This window comes from Sebastes fasciatus, chromosome 22 (genome assembly GCF_043250625.1).
Source record: "Sebastes fasciatus isolate fSebFas1 chromosome 22, fSebFas1.pri, whole genome shotgun sequence".
NCBI classification, from domain to species: domain Eukaryota; kingdom Metazoa; phylum Chordata; class Actinopteri; order Perciformes; family Sebastidae; genus Sebastes; species Sebastes fasciatus.
Window position 1 is genome coordinate 2546272 of NC_133816.1, and position 18577 is coordinate 2564848.

The following is an 18577-nucleotide window of genomic DNA, read 5'->3' on the forward strand; positions in this document are numbered from 1 at the left end:
AGAAATTTGATTGCCCGTTTTGACAGAGAGGGATATTGACTGGCAGCCAGTATCCAGAATGAAGCAAGGTCTACTTGTGTGAGCTGAAGCTTCAGGCTGCTGTCTGCTGATAGTTCCATCAGTTCATTTTCCAACACAGTGGAGAGAGCTATGTCTTCTGAAGCAGGATCCACAGAGAAAGGGTCCAAAATCCAAAGGTTTCCATCTCGTGCATCTTCTGGGAAGTAGTCTGTAAACTTTCCTGACAACTGAGTCAAATGCTGGGTTATAACACTGGATATGTTGACATGAGGAGTGGCTTCCAAAGTTTCACTGAGGAGTGAAAACACGTCAAATCGTCCCTCCTTGACTCTTCTGTTCCACAGAATACGTTTTTTCTTGAAGCCCTCAATTTTGTCTGAAACCAAAAACACTGTGCTGTTTCTGCCTTGCATTGATATATTGAGCTGATTTAACTGGTCAAATATATCTGATAAGTAGGCCAGTTTTGCACAAAAGTTACCATCTGTTCTGTTAAGTGGAACTATAGTGAGGTTGCCACCGAGAGGGGACGGAGGTGCGGTGTTGCCACCGAGAGGGGACGGAGGTGCGGTGATGCCACCGAGAGGGGACGGAAGCGCCACGGTGCAGCAGTTTGACTTCACCAATGCTAACGAATGGCCGAGATGGATGAAGCGCTATGAACGCTACAGAATAGCAACTGAATTGGACAAAAAATCACAGGAATTCCAAGTGAATGCTTTTATGTATGCTGCTGGAGACGACGCAGAAGATATCTTAAATGTGCTGCCGCTCACAGAGGAGCAGAAAAAGTCATACGATGCTGTTACGCGGGCTTTTACGGCGCATTGTGTGAGCAAGCGGAACGTCATCTTTGAAAGAGCATGCTTCAACCGGAGGAGTCAAGAGCCGGGTGAGAGCGTGGAATCTTTTATAACAGCTGTACATACACTGGCGGAACACTGTGAGTTCGGAGCTCTGAGAGACCAGTTAATCAGGGACCGAATTGTTGTCGGCATAAGAGATGCTAAGCTGTCAGAAAGCTTACAGCTAGACGCTGATTTGACATTGGGAAAGGCCATGACGAGAGTGAGGCAGAGTGCAGCGGTGAAAAAGCAACAGCCTGTGCTGCGTGGGACAGAGCAGACGACGGGACATGTTGAGGCTGTACACAAAAAGTACAATAAGGTACCAAAGACGGCGAAAGGAAAAACTGACACACCGTCATCAGGATGCAGCAGGTGTGGACAAATGAAAAAACATTTCTGGAAAGACTGCCCTGCTCATGATGCCGAGTGTAGGAAGTGTCATAAAAAAGGACACTTTGCAAAGAAATGCAGGTCAAGCGGCGGCGTCCATGACATCACAGACGCACAGACAGGGAGCAATGAGGAGGATTTTGCTTTCCTGGGAGAAATGTGCTCTGATGAGGAGGAGGAGTGGATGGAACGGTTGCAGCTGAACAGGGAAAATACTGTTTTTAAACTGGATACTGGAGCCACTGTTACAGCGATCCCAAGCAGCACCTACTCCATCAAAAGTCACGGGACACTGCAGCCGCCAGGAAAAGTGCTGTATGGACCAGGAAATCACAAACTGGACGTTAAAGGACATTTCAAAGGCAAGTTGAACTTTGAAAGTAAAACAACAGAACAGGACATTTATGTTGTTGTTGGACTGTCCAAGCCACTACTGGGTCTTCCTGCATTAAAAACTCTTGCCCTGATAAAGCGTGTCTGCACAGTGCAGGCACATCAGGAGGATTTTAAAGCGCAGTACCCCACAGTGTTTTCCGGCTTGGGGAAATTAAAGGAGCCCTACAAGATCGAGCTGGAGCCAGGGGCGGTTCCATACGCTCTGTCATCGCCACGTCGGGTGCCCCTGCCCATGCGTGATAAAGTGAGAGCAGAACTGAATCGCATGGAGGACATGGGAGTGATCTCCAAAGTGACCCAACTTACACCATGGTGCGCTGGTATGGTTGTGGCACCGAAGGCGCAGCCAGGAAAAATACGGCTGTGTGTGGATCTAACACACCTGAACAAGTGGGTGCGGCGAGAGAGACACATACTCCCAGCAGTCGACCATACACTAGCCATGTTGGCTGGGGTGAAAGTCTTCACGAAGCTGGATGCCACTTCCGGCTTCTGGCAAATCCCCTTGTCAGAGGAGAGCTCGCTCCTCACAACATTCATCACCCCATCCGGACGCTACGCATTCAACCGACTGCCGTTCGGGATCTCATCGGCCCCAGAGCATTTCCAGCGTCGCATGTCACAAATGCTGGAGGGGTGCAAAGGAGTCGTGTGTCATGCGGATGACATTGTCGTGTACGGAGAGGACATGCAGCAACACAACGAGAGACTGCACCAGGTCCTGATGAGGTTGAGAAAAGAGGGACTCACGCTAAATGAAAAATGCGAGTTCGCCAAGGACAGCATCATGTTCCTGGGTCAGACAAGGTTAGAGCTATTATGGAGATGCCTGAACCTACCGGGGTCGAAGGAGTGAGGAGAGTGATGGGGATGGCCAACTATCTGGGCAAGTTTCTACCCCACCTTGCATCATACATGCGACCAATCAAAGATCTGCTCAGGGAGAAAAATGAGTGGTGCTGGGAGGCGCCACAAAAAGAGTCATTTCAGAGACTGAAAAATGAGCTGAGTTCACCACGAGTGCTAGCTCCATACTCGATAGCAGAGACATGCGTATCAGCTGATGCCTCATCCTTTGGCTTAGGGGGTGTCCTGAATCAACGACAAACGGATGGGACATGGAGACCAATTGTGTTCATCTCCAGAGGTCTCTCCGAGGCTGAAAAACATTATGCACAGATCAAAAAAGAGGCTTTGGCAGCTACATGGGCATGTGAGCGCCTGTCACCCTATCTGCTGGGACTGCAGTTCCAACTAGAGACGGATCATAAGCCTCTAGTGCCACTGTTGAGTACAAAGGCACTAGATGAGCTCCCGCCCAGAGTGCTGAGGTTTCGACTGAGGCTGATGAAGTTCACCTTCGACATCGTGCATGTGCCCGGTAAACGCTTGATAACAGCGGACACGTTATCAAGAGCCCCGGTGAAACATGTTCACACAAGATGAAAAAGACAATGAGGCAGAAGTCAAAGTGTTTGTGGACGCTGTCGTCCATAGCCTTCCTGCTACAGAGGCAAGATTAAAGGGAATCCAAGAGAAACAGGCAGCTGACCCTACATGTGCAAAGCTCATCGAGTACTGTCAGACTGAGTGGCCTGAGAAACACGCCCTCCCTCCAGAGCTGGGGCCATACTGGCCTGAAAGAGAAACCCTCACATTGGCGGGAGAGCTGCTCCTCAGAGGTCAAAGAATTTTTTCATACCCACCAACAGAAACAGGGTTAAACAGGGTTTTTATTACAACACAAAACATATGATACTGTATATATAAACCTTCAACAGTTCAGGCTCAACTCAAGTCTGCTCAAAAGAAATGTGGTAAAGGGTTAATTACTGTCCAACAACCACAGTGCTGAAACAAAAAACTGACTGTGGAGTGATGCGATAGCTAAACAAAGCTCTGTTTAACTTTGTCTCCAATGTGTCGCCTGTGTTCTTTTTCATGAGCTCTATGCTTTTTATTCTTCACACCAATATGTGTCAGAGCACTTTTAAAAATCGAACCATTTTAAAGTATGTGGATGACTCTGTGATTGTCAGTCTGCTTCAGGGCAATAAGAGCAGCCATGGCCCTGTAGCTGATGACTTTGTCAAATGGTGTGAAGAATCATATCTGCAACTAAACATATCTAAAACCAAAGATATGGTCATTGATTTCAGAAGACATGCCTGTAAACCTGAAGTCACAACCATCAAGGGTTAAACTGTCGAACATGTGCAGTCATATAAATACCTCGGGACTATCATTGACACTACACTGAACTTTGAGGCAAATTGTGAAGCCGTATGCAAGAAGGGGCACCAGCGCCTGTTCTGCTTGAGGAAGCTGTCCCACTTTCACATTGGAAAAACCATGATGACGCTATTTTATCGGGCTTTTATTGAGTCTGTTTTATCCTTTTCACTAGTGTCATGGTTTGGTACTCTACCTCCGAAGGACAAAAATAGGCTGAGTCAGATTGTGAAATGGTCCAGTCGGCTGATTGGTGAGTCACAGCTGAGCTTAGAGTCCCTGTATACCAGGCAGTTACAGCGGATAGCCAGCTTCATCTCACACGATGACTCTCATCCTCTGTCTGGTGAGCTCCAGCTTCTCCCATCTGGTCGGACGTTTAGGGTCCCAAGGTGTAGAACAAAGCGCTACAGGAACAGCTTTGTTCCAGCTGCAATTGTTCACTTAAATAAGTCCTAGCAGCTTTTGCACATATTTATGGAAAGTTTATCCCTTTTCTCATTTTATTGTGTCTTTTCTGTCCTGATATTTCAGTAGTTTTTTATATTGTTCTTCTGGCCTTCTCTTTTTGCTGGGTCCTGTTTCCAGTAAGCCTTTGAGTACCCTTTGTCATGTTTTTGGTATGTCTGTCTCTTGTCTGTGCTCTACCTTATTGTCAATACGGATGTTATCCTCTATTTTTGCTGCAAAACAAATCTACCTACGGGTACAAATAAAGTCACCTGAACCTGAACCTGTGAAGTGTTAGTTCACTGACAAAATACTGGTCATTGTCAGACACAATCATCTCTGGGATACCATGTGTGCTGAGACTGTTTCTCAGACAGTTTATCGTCGCTGCTGATGTAGCTGAGGTCACCGGGTATACATCTAGCCATTTCCAGTGAGCATCCACAATCACTAAGAACATTTTAGCCATAAAAGGACCTGCATAATCAATGTGGAGTCTCCTCCACGGCTTTTCAGACCACTCCCAGAGGTGCGGGGGTGCCCATGACGGTGTCTTTCTGTGTTCTTGGCATGTGGTGCATGACTTTACCTTGTCCTCAATGTCAGTGTCCATTTGAGGCCACCACATGTAACCTCTTGCCAGGCCTTTGGTGCGGCTCATCCCAGGGTGTGACTGATGTAACTGCTCCATAATAGGAGCTGGTCCACTCTCTGGTATCACAATGCAGGCTCCCCACAGCACACATCCATCCTGTACACTCAGCTCATGTTGTCTCTGTTTATAAGGCATAAAGTCTCTGTCTGGGTTATTGGGCCATCCTCTCAGGACATACTCACGGACCCGGGAGAGTAGGGGATCCTTAGTGGTCCATAGTTGCAGCTGGTCCGATGTCGTTAATGGACTCTGCTCCTGGTCCGACATTAACACATGCTCCTCCGGTGCTGGACCTCTGGGTGTCTCTGGAAGTGGGAGACGGCTAAGAGCGTCTGTGTTACCGTTGTCTTTACCTGCTCTGTACATGATAACATACTCATATGCTCTTAACTGGGGCTACTCAGATTTGTGACGTGGCTCCAGCATCCCATAGCCCCGGTGTAGCGCCGTGCTCGACAGCGCCGGTCGTTGTGAAATATCGTACATGGTCAAAGATCGCCATCTTGTGTTGTAAATTCAGTTTATTGATTTGAAATAGCTGATGTCAGGATAACCGTGTGGATGGCATGAATTATGAGGAAGATATGTTGCACATTTTGAATACGTGGATCTGTGCAGACTATTGTGCATAAGCCTCTCTCTCTCTCTCTCTCTCTCTCTCTCTCTCTCTCCTCTCTCTCTCTCTCTCTCTCTCTCTCTCTCTCTCTCTCTCTCTCTCTCTCTCTTTCTCTCTCCATGGAGCTGTCGCTCTCTCTCTCTTTCTCCGTCTGTTTGTCTCTCTTACACAAACGATGCACTGCAGTTATCAGATGTAGTCTATTGGTGGAGTGTTGTAATGAGGACTGTAATGGAGTCATTGTTTAAGTTTGGTAACGGTGTTTTATGACCTTGATATTGAAGGATTCTCTTAGACTGCGTTGTGCACTCGCCTGCTGACTCATGATACATGTGAGTGCGTCCCGGTCTGCGACTGTCTACCTGACCCTAGATCTCACGGCACGTTACTGTCAGAAACGGACGTCGCTTCACGTGACGCTTCAGAGGAAAGGACGTCTCATGTCTCTAAAAACACATTTCCTCTCTTCCTCTCTCCTCGTGTCTCTCCCTCGCCTCCTCCGCTCGCATCTCCTGTGGGCTGTACTAAGACACGAGGAGAGGAATCGAGGAGAGGAGTCGAGGAGAGTAGTCAAGCGTATAAATTCAGAAATGGGAAAGGCCTTGTGACACAGTCCTGCAAACAGAAGAACCCCCAACGAGGAAGTGTTGTCGAAGCAAAGGTCAAAGGTCACTGTGACCGTTTTTGGCCATAACTCAAGAATTCATATGCTAATTATGAGGATTTCACAGAAATGTCTAACAGGATCAAATAAAGTGATGATATTTTGGACAGACATGGATGTAAAGTGCAACTTGACTTGTTGGCGGAGGCGTACACCCGCGAGGCGGTAACTCTAGTCATACATGGAGGAAAAAGCCCCGGAGAAGTTGACTCTGTATAGGCCATGGCCTCGGTGCAGAACAGCAGGGGTCATCATGTATGTGGAGAGATAAGATAAACTGAAGAGAGATACAAACATCCAGCTTATGAAATGGTGATGACATCATGCTCCTCAAAGTAAGTACACATTCTCATGTGACATCATTTGATATTATCAGCTCCATATTCTAACGATGGTTTGTTAAATTGAAGTCTGATCACTAAAAGGAAGTATGATATGAAGTAAGACATTGATAGTGTTTAAGTTTTGCTTCCTGAGCTGTCTGTGAAGTGAGTACAAACACTTCCCAGAAAAGAAAAAGACAAGTGCCGTGTATTAGCTGGATGGGGTTTAAACGGGAAGTTATTTTCATTCTTTCATCCCACCATTAATACAAACATATAAACAGACATTCCTCAGTTTGCTGTAATATTTCTATATAATAAAGACTGGTGGGTTTTTTATTTAAAGGTGAATTCCATTTTATACTTCATGATACATGCTGGTGTGATCTATTAATTCATAATGCATCTAGACAATAAACTCTGAAGTGTAACTCTAAAGAAGACTAAAGTGTGAGTGTGTGAGTGCAGGAAGGCTACAGACATTGAACTCAGCTGTGTGCATGTCCAAGCAGACATCAGAGAAGAGACAGAGACACTTATTGACATTCATCTGTATCCAGTGCAGTATGTAGAGGAACAAAGCTGAGTTTCTCCTGGTCCCTGGTGCAAAACAAAAGGAGTCATACAGCTGTGGGTCAGGACCGGGGGGGGGAGGAAGATGAGGAAGACAAAAGAGAAATACAGGTCCATCATCATTAATCCTTTTAGGCATTAGCATGTTTGTTCTGCCTCGATCAGGTCTCAAACTCCTAACCTGAGACACCAAGGGGAAGTCACTATGTTGTTGAGCTTACTGCCCGGACAAAACCACCACGTCCCACTACGACTGAGGAAGTCCCCAGGGTTGTGTGTAAAGGCAGATTTCAAACTACTTAATGTCCTGATGAAGGTCCTTGTTGAGCGAAACGTTGACTAATAAAGCAGAGAAAAGTGTGTGCGGGAGCAAGTCATTTTTTTGAGAAAGTACATATTAGAGGGGATCTACTCCCAGCACCACTAACTATTTTGAGAATGTGCATCTTTTCCTCTCCTTGAAGATTTCAAACTAGTGTCAAAAATTCAGTTTACGAGATACAATTCTGAGAATGTGCGTACTTCATCTAGACAACACAGAGATGTCTGTAATTTATATTAATAAAGATTGATTGCTCCGTAAGTGACAAACTGATGTTAGATTTCTATTGACTGCAACGGTTCACATGAGGATAGAATTCAAAATACTGTCAACAAATACAGTTTTTGAGGTCAAATTGTGAAATTGACCACCCTACATCTACCATGACCTCAACACGTTGTCCTTTATTTTCATGAACATCGGAGCTTTACTTGGTGAGAATTAGCAGTAGCTGTGTACAGTACTGTTTACACTAAAATGTTTTGATGCACTCTGGGCTCAATTTCTGATCATTCAAAAATGTGTCTGGATGGTTTGTGGAGGACCGTCTGAAGATGCAACGGAGACAGTTTGGTGAGCAGAAAATGTGGGAGGAGATGGTTTGATAAGAAAAGTAGAGTGATGGACTTCATCATTCCTGCCAGGTTGAAGCATCTGAACATTTGTGCTCACCAGCGCCACCATCAGGACTACGAGCCCACAAAGCTAGTTGAGGACGTTTAGCATCAGACTGGACCTACAATGTGTGCAGAGTTTGGTTTATTGTCATGCAGGGGAAGGCAGATTTCTTAGGAAGAAGAGAAAGAAGATTGACAAAAACAAGAGGGATTATATAATAAGAACTAAAGTGTGTGTGAGTGCAGGAAGGTTACAGACATTTAAATGAGCTGCTTACGTTCCAAAAGAGACAAGAGAGTCTTACTGTCCTCCGTTTGTATTAGGGGTGTCGCGATTCTCCAAATCCACAATTAGATTTTTTGATTTAAACATGCCATTGTCCGACTATGGAGTCTTGATTCATAAAGATCAACAGGTCTTTGGTTTTATGTGGTGACAACTGTCATTTACACTTTAAAAGTCTTCTTTAAAAAGAGAGGCTATCAAGTGTGATATTTTTATGGAATATACCACACTAAGGCCATATGGTCAAATTTAAATGATTTATCTAATATGTAATAACAATAACTTATTTCACCAACTGGGGGACAAACTGTTAAACAACAAACTAGAAGATCCACTAGATGGCAGGAGGGGACTTTACAACAACAGCTAGAGTTTCTCAGAGTTTTAGAGGCACACCTGAATGCACCATGATGTCCCTTTCGGTGCCCACATGCTTTCCACTACGGCGAGCATAAACCAGCTTTACCGTACGAAGCGATGTAGACACACGATCGACTTTAAGTGCGCGACCGCGGCTGAAATCAGCAAACAGTTTGATGAGAGCTGTTGTCTTTGGTCGCTGCTGCCTCGAAATCTTCTGCAGCCAACAAACTGGAGTTTTCCTGTCAACGATGCGTTCGTTGTTTACATAACTCACGGGGAAGGTAAAATGTCGCCACACCGGTTACTTCAGTCGTGTCCACAGAGGGATCGCCTCCTATCCTAGCACTGGAGGACTGATGGGCTGCCACTAGACACTCGGCACCTGATTGGACGAACGCTTTCCCTCCGCGGGCCGCTGCTCCCAGCTTTCAAACCGGAACCAACATGGCGTCTCGTTTGGAAACTTTCTCTTCTATCATGAAAATAGTTCCCCGAAATGTGTTTCTGAAAACATTTTATGAGTAATAATCCATGCAGTTGATTAATCTGTCTTTATTTTAGATCAACAACGGTTAGTTTAAAAGTTTCTCGGGAGTTTCCAGAGATGCAAATGAGGAGCGGCCGACGTGACGCCCCGTCTCTACCAGAATGCATTGCACGGCTGCTTACATAGACAATGAATGGGAAGCGTGGAAAGGACGAATCCTGTGGACATGAACCAGAGTGCAGCTGCAGGCTACCGGGAAGATGCGCGTGTTGTATTTGAAGTGTGTTTTTTTTCCTTCAGATGCACGCAAGTAGGCGGGGGCAGAGAGAAAAAAAATAGTGGGAGAATCGCAGATCCTCTTTTGATTTCAACGGTCAAAATCGGAAGCTAATTTCGATCGATTTTCGATTTACGATCGAAATTGTGACACCACTAATCTGTATAGAGTTTCTCCTAGTCCCTGGTGCAAAACAAAAACAGCTACTTTTACAGTTTGTAGTCTTTTTACTCTTTATATGTAGTGTGTGAAGCATCGACGTTGTTGCTATGGTTACCTGCTGGTATGTTGATGTGTCCTGATATAGTTTTATTACCTGCCAGCCAACTCCTATTTTCTGACAGTTTTGTCTCATTTACATTGTTGATCAAACCGTTTCCACTGATCCGCGTGCGGAGCTGTTGACTCTCTTAAATCCACCACTGGAGCACAAATCTGTCTTTCTGAGCAGAGAGAGAACAAAGAAACAGAAACAAGCAGCCAGCAGAGCTGCTGCTGCTGTCAGTCCACAGTAGAGGCCCATCCATCCCCGACCTCTTGCACCTTGTCCCTCAGGTCCGGGCCGATCCCTCGCTGCTGTAAAGAGACCAAACAAATGTCTTTCATTCACGTGAAGAAAAAACATTTCACTGTGTGGAAGTCCACAATTTATCCAGAAAAAGCTGCTGAATTGATTCTGTTAAGAAAGAAAACTTACCTGAGACATTGAGGTGGCATTCACTGAAGCTGACATCAACATTTATGATCACTTGGCACACGTAGACGCCCGAGTCATCAGTCCTGAGTCTGGACACGTGAAGTCTGAGTCGTCCTTCTCTGAGGACGTCTTCGTCCTGCAAACTGTTCATCCTGAAACTTTATGACCTCAACACCTTCATGGAGATGAAACAGGACTGAGGGTCTGAGATAAGCTAACAGATCACAGTAGATACAAAGTGAGTTGGGGGAACTGTGAGTTGTGGTTGTGAACATCCACTCCAGTGTGATGTTGTGGTTCTCCTCTGCCTGATAGGAGGTCTGTGTCACATTCACTTTAAATGATCCTGTTGAGGAGACAGAGAGGGAAAGTGAGGAGCAGACAAACGGACAACTTGAACATGTCAAACTCCATCTAGAGACGTTTCGGTGGAGAGTTTAGTGATCATGGTCTCAGTGCTGTAAAGTGCTTTAAAGATACAAAAGTGAAGTAAGCAGAGACACAGGAGGTCAGGCTGATGAGCAGCAGGATGCTGCAGATCATCTTCTCCCTGTGAGAGCAGACACAGTTTTGATTTCACTCTAAATGTTGGATGTCTTCATCTCATCAATGTAACTCATGTGTTTGTGACTCTTCACCTCTAAGCTGCAGTAATGTGTTTCTGTCACAAGATGGCGCCAGAGTAAACATGACTGACTGAAGAGTTGGAGAGTTCAACACCACTACATGATCACAATACTACACTATCTGTCATGTAGGAAGAAGTACTATACTTCAACTTTATTTCATCAAGTATACTTTAAGTAAATGTAAAGTAAAGTCTTGTCCTGTAAATTAACAGTAAACTACTGGCAGCAGGGTTGCCAGTAGTTTACAGTTAATTTACAGTAGTCCTACAGTAATCAACTTTACAATATGCTACTGTAATAATACTATGTGCAGAATTACAGTACATTGCTGTATTTTCTAGATTTAACAGACTACTGGCAGCAGGGTTGCCAGTAGTCTACTGTTTTTTTTCTACAGTTGGCTTACTGTAAATTTAATTTGATTACTGTTATAATACAATGTACTAAAACACTGTATAGTGCTGTATTCTATTGAATGTAGTGGCAGCAGGGTAGACAATACAATATTGTTTTTCTACATTAGCAATGGAATTTCACCATAAGCCCAAATACAGTGGTCATTTTTGTAAATAGAGTGCATTACTGGCAGTACTGCCTTTTCTGAGACCTTGAATAGCAATTTTAATGTGATATCCTAAACAACATATATGGATGATTAACTCAAATGCAGCAATAAAACATTCCATGGAAAAGAAGAGTCTTAGCAAGTATAAGATTACTTTATTAACCCAACATTTATTTAAAAAATACTTACTTTGATGATATGAACAAACTGAATTTTGCCATTACAGCTGGATATTTCAAGTATGCATGACGAACATAGCAGCTGTCCACACATTCATCAAATGTCATAACACTAATCAAGTTTTTAATAAACTTGAGGGAATGATACATCTTGCCACTGCAAGTATCGCTGCATTTTCAATACAAACTACAATATTTGTCAGTAGGATTGAAAAAGAACATCAACCCCACAAACATAAGGAGAGAGACTTCCACTTTAACACAAACTGAAAAATATGAAATAAAACATTTAAGATGTTTTTTCATTTGTTTTATCTAAATGCCGGAAAAACGATCAAGTCAGATTTGAGTGGTCTTTTAAGCTGAATTAGAGTGCCTCCATCAGACAAATCTCTATAATAGGATACATTTAATAACACATTGGCAAGATACTTCATCCCTTCAAACATTGAAACACACACATTTGAACAGTGCTTTCTGAGATGTTATGTGGGAGACGGACGGTGGGAGCCCTGTGATGTCATCACATGGGGAAACCAAGAAGTGACATACAGTATATCAAGTAAACATGAGCAATAACCAATGAACATCCCTTCAACAACACTGCACAAATTCTGACCCAACAGTTTTAGCTTAAAGGCTAACTTTGGTATCTTTCAATCTGGACCCTACTTTCCCATGTTTTTGTGTCTAATTGAATAATGGAGACAACATTTTATTTTTTTAAATTGGTCCAGTATTGAGGGAGAACGCTGCAGACACCAGCTGCTAAATGGGCTGCAATGTAATCGTTCGGGGCAACTCCTCACCATCGATGTACGTTCACTAAAAGTGCTTGTTTTTGCCACTGACAGGCTCAGATTGTTATTAGAAGTGACTGACAACATTATGGAAAGGACCCTACAGAGAAATGAAATGTTTTTCTTACCTTTCGCTTTCTGTTTGTTATTGTGTCATGTGACTTGTTGCCGGAAGAGACAACGGTGCTAATGTGAGTGAGAGTTGGAGAGAGGAGTGCCACTGGACACCGGTGTTGTCAGTTTGTTGTGTTGGAGTACACAAAGTGTAGCTTAGTGTTATCTAAAAGATTTTCAATGTCATGGCTGAATATTGAGATGATTTTGAGAATGTGGATGAGACACGGGATTTCAGAACGAGACTTCTCTGAGCGAGATACACAATAACAAACAGAAAGCCAAAGTTAAGAAAAACATTTAATTTCTCTGTCGGGTCCTTTCCATAATGTTGTCAGACACTTTAATTGTTGTCCCCATTAGTCACTTAGACACAAACACATGGGAAAATAGGGTCCAGGTTGAGAAATACTAATGTTACCCTTTAAGTCAGCGTTTCAAAACAAGGTTTTCTGAATTCACTTCAACAGGTTTCTTAAAACATAAAGAGGAGGCTCTGAGTCCTCTCACAATAGAACAGATTTAGGGTCTGCCCAGATTCTGCTGACCGTTTTAAACACAGTAACCTTAAAAGGTTAAACTGATCCTATATCCTAAAAGAACACTCCTGCCATGGGACAAGAGGACATGTTCCATTCTTCTTTACATAAATAGTAGTTTTTCTGCAGTGTTTTACAGCAGGAATAGACACATTTTTGAAGTGTAATATAGCATATTTAGTGGTAAGGAGAAGAAGAATATGATTACACGTACATCATTTAAGACAAAAAAGGCTGTGTTGATGTGAAGTGCCTCGGTAGAGAGCTCTCACTGACCTATGAAATTCATCTCAAAGTCCATGAGCTTCTTCAAAAGAGTGGAGACATGGGGATTGACTGTCAGACTTCTTCTGAACGACTGTCCCTGTCCTCTTGGAGACAGCCTTGCCCCGGCTGGCCTTTGTCCCTCTTTCTGGATCGATTCCAATGAAGCGCCTGAAAAACACAGTAGTCTGAGATTAGAGGTTGGATAGGAATAAAGTCTGCTACTGTATGAGGTCGGGGTTGCAGTTGTGCATGTTGCAGAAGAGTGAAGAGAAAATGAAGAGAGTGTGAGATAGTGTGTGGAGAGTGAGAGAGAGTGAGAGTGTCAGAGCGTGTGAGAGAAAAGGACAATTGGACAACACAAGCCTTACCTTTGAATGAATTCAAGTGTACAGGCAGCCTCCTCTTGGTACTGTAGCTTTAAGACGTAGTACACTGAGAAAAGAGCAGCAAGCCCCGTCACAAAGGTTGGTTGAATGCCCTCGCATATGACACCACCCTCAAGGCTGATCATCCAGCGTCCAGCAGTCACACGCTCTGTTCCACCTGAGTCATTTCAGACAGCATCTGGACTTGTGTAAATATCTCTCTCTATATATATATTCTTTTCTGGAATACAGATAACTTGAAAGCTCATCTGATATGCAATTTACAGTATGTCAATTCACTGAATACATACCGAGCAGTATTAGACGAGGAGTCACGGGTAGGGTGAGGGTCCTCTCAACATCAGCCACTGTGGCAGACGACTGTAGGACACAGACAATGAAACTGTAGTGAGAATATTAGTATCATTAGAGGATTTTTAAGATGGCAACAATTCAATGCAATATAAATGAAGAAAGAAGAGAAACAAACTAACATCTGCAAGAAGAATGAGCCCATCTGTGGTCTCTGTGAAGTAGGCCATCAGTAGACATTGACCTCCAATGAGAGGACAGAATGGTGGAGAACTATTAATGCCATGCCACCCACAATGTATTCAGGCAAAGGAGAGTAATCAAGCAGGTTGTCTTGGTTACCACAGCAGTAGCTTTTCTGACTTAGTGTAAGGCAATGAACACCCATATCAGGGAGACGCACAGCCAGATGTTTCTCAGTAATCAAATGTACTGCTGAATCCCTGTGGACGAGTATTACTTTAATTGTTCCGCCGACAAGCCCCTCATCATCATCATCATCATCATCATCATCATCAATCAGAATGAACATGTTCTTTTTGTATTTTCTACCCTTCACAGTCACTTCATGGGTAATTAGAGTGTTTTCTGGCTCCAAAGTCTCAATGTCGGTCAATAAATGTCTGCACCGCACACATCAAACCTGCCAAACATCTAATGAAACCTCCCGCTACTAATGCTAATGTTAATTTAACTTTAACACCAAACAAGCTCCCTTGCTGCAGAACTTGTCCGTCTTAACGTTAATGTCACTATCGATATAAACTTAGGATTCAAAAGTTTGCTTTAACTTGCTTGTTAATCTTTTAACGTTAGCTACAATTAGCCATTCAGGTGGAAACACACAGAAAAGAGGACGAAATAATCCCAAACCTAGAAACACAATAATACTTCTCGCCGCAAATCAACGGAACAAACAGAAAGAGATATGACTAAATGGGCCTTCTACCTACTCAATACTACTACTAATACTAAAGTGTACTGCCTTACTCTCTAGTCACAGCACGGGACATGAAGAGGAGCACATGAACGTGCTGCTAGCTAGCTTGAGCTACTGATCAGTCTCAGCTAGTTTACAGATGATAACGTTAGTAGATCAGCAAACATGGCCAGACAGATGAAATGGATTTCAACTTAAAGTAGGATTTGTTCATAAAGTTCAGGATTGTGATGGATGAAAACAGGACGTCCACAGTTGTCTTCACTCGTGTTCAGAGACCAGCATGTGTCCTTGAACTACGGTAGAGGTCAGTGTTGGCGGGAATCTCTGCCCTTGATTCAAACATCTCCCCCACAATGCAATGCTCCTCACAGTATGTTGAAGTACTTTATTGGAAACGACATATATTGCCCATAATGCATTGTTTTCTACAGTATGGTACAGTTCTAATGGTAAACAGTATGTTATGTCAGAATTTGGCTGTTTTTTTTACAGCAATTTGTTACAGTCCCCAAATATACTTTATGTAGTAAGTATACTAATATCAATGTACTAGGAGTATACTTCTAAGTGTACTACTTATACTTCTTGGGACTAAAGTGGCCCACTTTTTAGTTTATAAAAGTACTTTTAAGTGTACTTTAAGAGTAAGAACAGTAAACTTTGATTACACAACTAGTTTACATAAGTTTTATTTTGTACTGCAACTATACTATAAGTGTACTGATAGTTTACTAGTTTTATACTTGTAGTCCACTTTATAGTTGATGCAAGTACACTTTAAAGTATACTCTCAGTAAACCACTAGTTTAATAGTTTTTATACTGCAACTATAGATGATAGATAGATGGACAGACAGACAGACAGACAGACAGACAGATAGATATAGATTAATTTGTTACACGATGACCAAAGAGGATGAATTCAGTTTATTCAAATCAAACTAATCTTTTACAAGTTGTTTTTTAGGTGTTTCTTCTCACAAAGAAATGTTTCAGTTTTGTAGACAAAGTTAAAGTGAATGTTTCACACCTTCTCTCAGACAACACATCATTTCAGGTCATTACATTGTCGGCTCTTTCAGCCGTCTGCAACACCACAAGTCCAAGCCCCTTCCTGTGACCACCATGGGACCTTATTTAGGAAACAATATGAACGCTAGTCAACGGAGAGAGAGAAATATGTTTTTGATCCTGTTTGAATCACTCCATGAATCACACAGATGATGTTTGTCTATTTAAAACATAATTTTCAAGTCCAGAAAGTCTCAGTTTGTTGTCAAACTGTTGAAGTATCAGACTGAAAATGGGTCATTAGAAAGACGTGAGAGTCGGGTAGTGACGTCTCTCTCTCTGAAGCTACGATGTCTGAGTGTTTCCTACTGGGATGAAGTCACACCAGCAACGGGTCTGATCCTTCTTTCTCCTCCCGGCTGATATAAAGACCAGGAGTCTCTGGATAAAACACATCAGGTCAGATAACGTTGGAACACAGCTACGTTAGCTAGCTAGCTGGTGTTGGTGACGTATGTTGTGTGAGACGAGAGATGTAGCTCACTGAGCGCTTTCACACTAAACTAAATGATCCTCACAGGCACAGTTTACGTTGGTTCAGGGGCTCACTGAACCGCCCAGAAATACATCTCTAGTTTTATAATAGCACACAACTAATCATTTATTGGAATGGAGAATAAGATCCACCTTGTTGTGTCTTCTTATTGACAGAACCAACCATCTAGCCTTATATTATCGGACACTCTCTGTCCACACACCGTTAAATATGCACTTCCACGTCATGTGAACGAACCACGTAGCGATCAGCTGTGAGCTCCAGATCAGACTGGAGATGGAACCTCTTATAAGATGGCTGAGTAGTACTTGATATCTTCAGACGTTTCTACTTTTGAAACAGAAAACACACGTTTAATATTGTGATATTTACTGTAAATGACTAACAATACAGCCAACAGAGAGTCAGCTTTCAGGAGATCTCCCTCCAGCCTGCTGCCTCCTTATTTAGGTGTTAGTAGTGAAATGAGGAGGTGTCGTATCAGATAACTCCTCATTTCAACTTCACCAATCGGCCGCTCCTCGTCCGTTGAGACGCTTTCAAAGAGAACTACAAGAATAAATAGAAACAGGGCGTCTGACAAACGTTGATCTGAAAACGTGGCGCTGCGCAGTGCTGCGTCGCTCACGGCCAGTTAGGACATTCTATTAGAAAACAATGTAATCAATGTGATTGTGTTGCTGACGCTCTCGTCACATCCAGGTAGGACACGGTGTTCCTCTCTGTGTTGTACACATTACATTCTCTCTAGATTTGTGTTTTTGTGAAACCCCAACCTTAAAGTTCAAACTGCTCCGATGACGATACGACGACAAACCTACGACAAACTGAGACTTTCTTGACTTGATAAATGATCTTTTAAACTGACAAACATCATCTGTGTGATTCATGGAGCAATTCAAACAGGATCTAAATCATATTTGTGTCTCTCCGTTGACTACCGTTCATATTTGATATGCTATCATAGCATATCGTGTACACGACTTCTCATGTTGTAAACACCAGCTCACCAGTTTCATTTGAAGGCACCAACAGTGTAAAAAGAATTCATCAAAGAGAAACCGTGAACATAGCGGTTGTGGCGGTTGCTTGCCATCCCCTGCTGTTGGCTTCTCAATATTGCTGCTATTGTGACATCAGCAGCAAATGAACACGACTCCTATATGGAGCCTTTATGGTCAAATAAAGCAGATATGTGAAAGTACAAACAGGAGAGAAACTACACCTCAAACCACAGAGATTCAGTTAGAAGCTACAAAAGTAGTGAGAGCTGAACACACAGAGACTTTTAAAAAGGTCTCCCTGGTCTCCAGCACAGAGTTGAGTCTCACAACACACGCTGGTTTGAGGGGGAGAAGGGGGGGTTGTCACGGGTTGGCTGAGGCCGGCAAGACGTCACCGTCTACACTGAGAGATCTCAACACCTCAGAGTCCAGACCAGCTCAGGTAACCCTCACCTGCTCCAACTGCATTTACAATCAGTGAGAGATCAGTGAGGAGAACACAGAGACACTGAAGAACCAGAATCAGAACAAGACACCAACCCAGACCTAAACCCAAACCCAGGATAAAGAGGTTCAGTGAATGTGGTGTTGAAGGTGTGGAGGTGGATCAGTGTTCCAGAGGAGACTCTGTAGAAGGACAGAGTGCCAGCAGGACAGTCTACATACACTCCTACTCTACCAGAGAAGGAGGAGGAGGAGGAGGTGATCGGTGTTTCTCTGTTATTGTGCCTGACAGAGTAACGATGACCACCAAAGCACCCCAGACTCCAGGACTGATCATTACTTCCAAACAAACAGTCTTCTCCGTCTCCTCTCCTGCTGATTCCTCTGTAACTCACTGATATAAAAACATCTCCACTCCACCACTTGACCTCCCAGTAACAGCGACCAGTCAGACCAGTTCTACACAGCAGCTGAGGACACGAGTCAAATCTGTCTGGATGATCAGGATACGACTGAACCTCCTCCACACATGTCACCTTCCTGTTGTTGTCAGACAGTTTGAGCTTTCTGTTCACTGTGTTTGTGTCGAGTGTGAGTTTACAGGAATCTGATGGAGAGAACAAGACACAATAC

The 18577-nt window shown here is 43.4% G+C and overlaps 1 protein-coding gene across 16 annotated transcripts in view; it reads right to left on the minus strand.

Moving 5' to 3' along the window:
• The window catches only part of LOC141760393 (NLR family CARD domain-containing protein 3-like), a 152634-nt gene that overhangs the window by 118563 nt on the left and 15494 nt on the right, over window positions 1-18577 (minus strand). For 2 of the 16 annotated variants that reach the window (XM_074623151.1, XM_074623147.1), the window contains exons 11-12: window positions 17777-18551; window positions 16022-17359 (exon numbers count right to left, since the gene is read on the minus strand). The exons of 8 other annotated variants lie outside the window; for them this stretch is intronic. In XM_074623151.1, coding sequence (XP_074479252.1) covers window positions 17986-18551 — 566 coding nt within the window. In that variant the 3' untranslated portion in view covers window positions 16022-17359; window positions 17777-17985. Of the gene's footprint in view, window positions 1-16021; window positions 17360-17464; window positions 18552-18577 lie in introns of those variants that run through there. 6 more of the 16 variants (XM_074623153.1, XM_074623155.1, XM_074623152.1 and 3 more) reach the window with 4 other exon arrangements.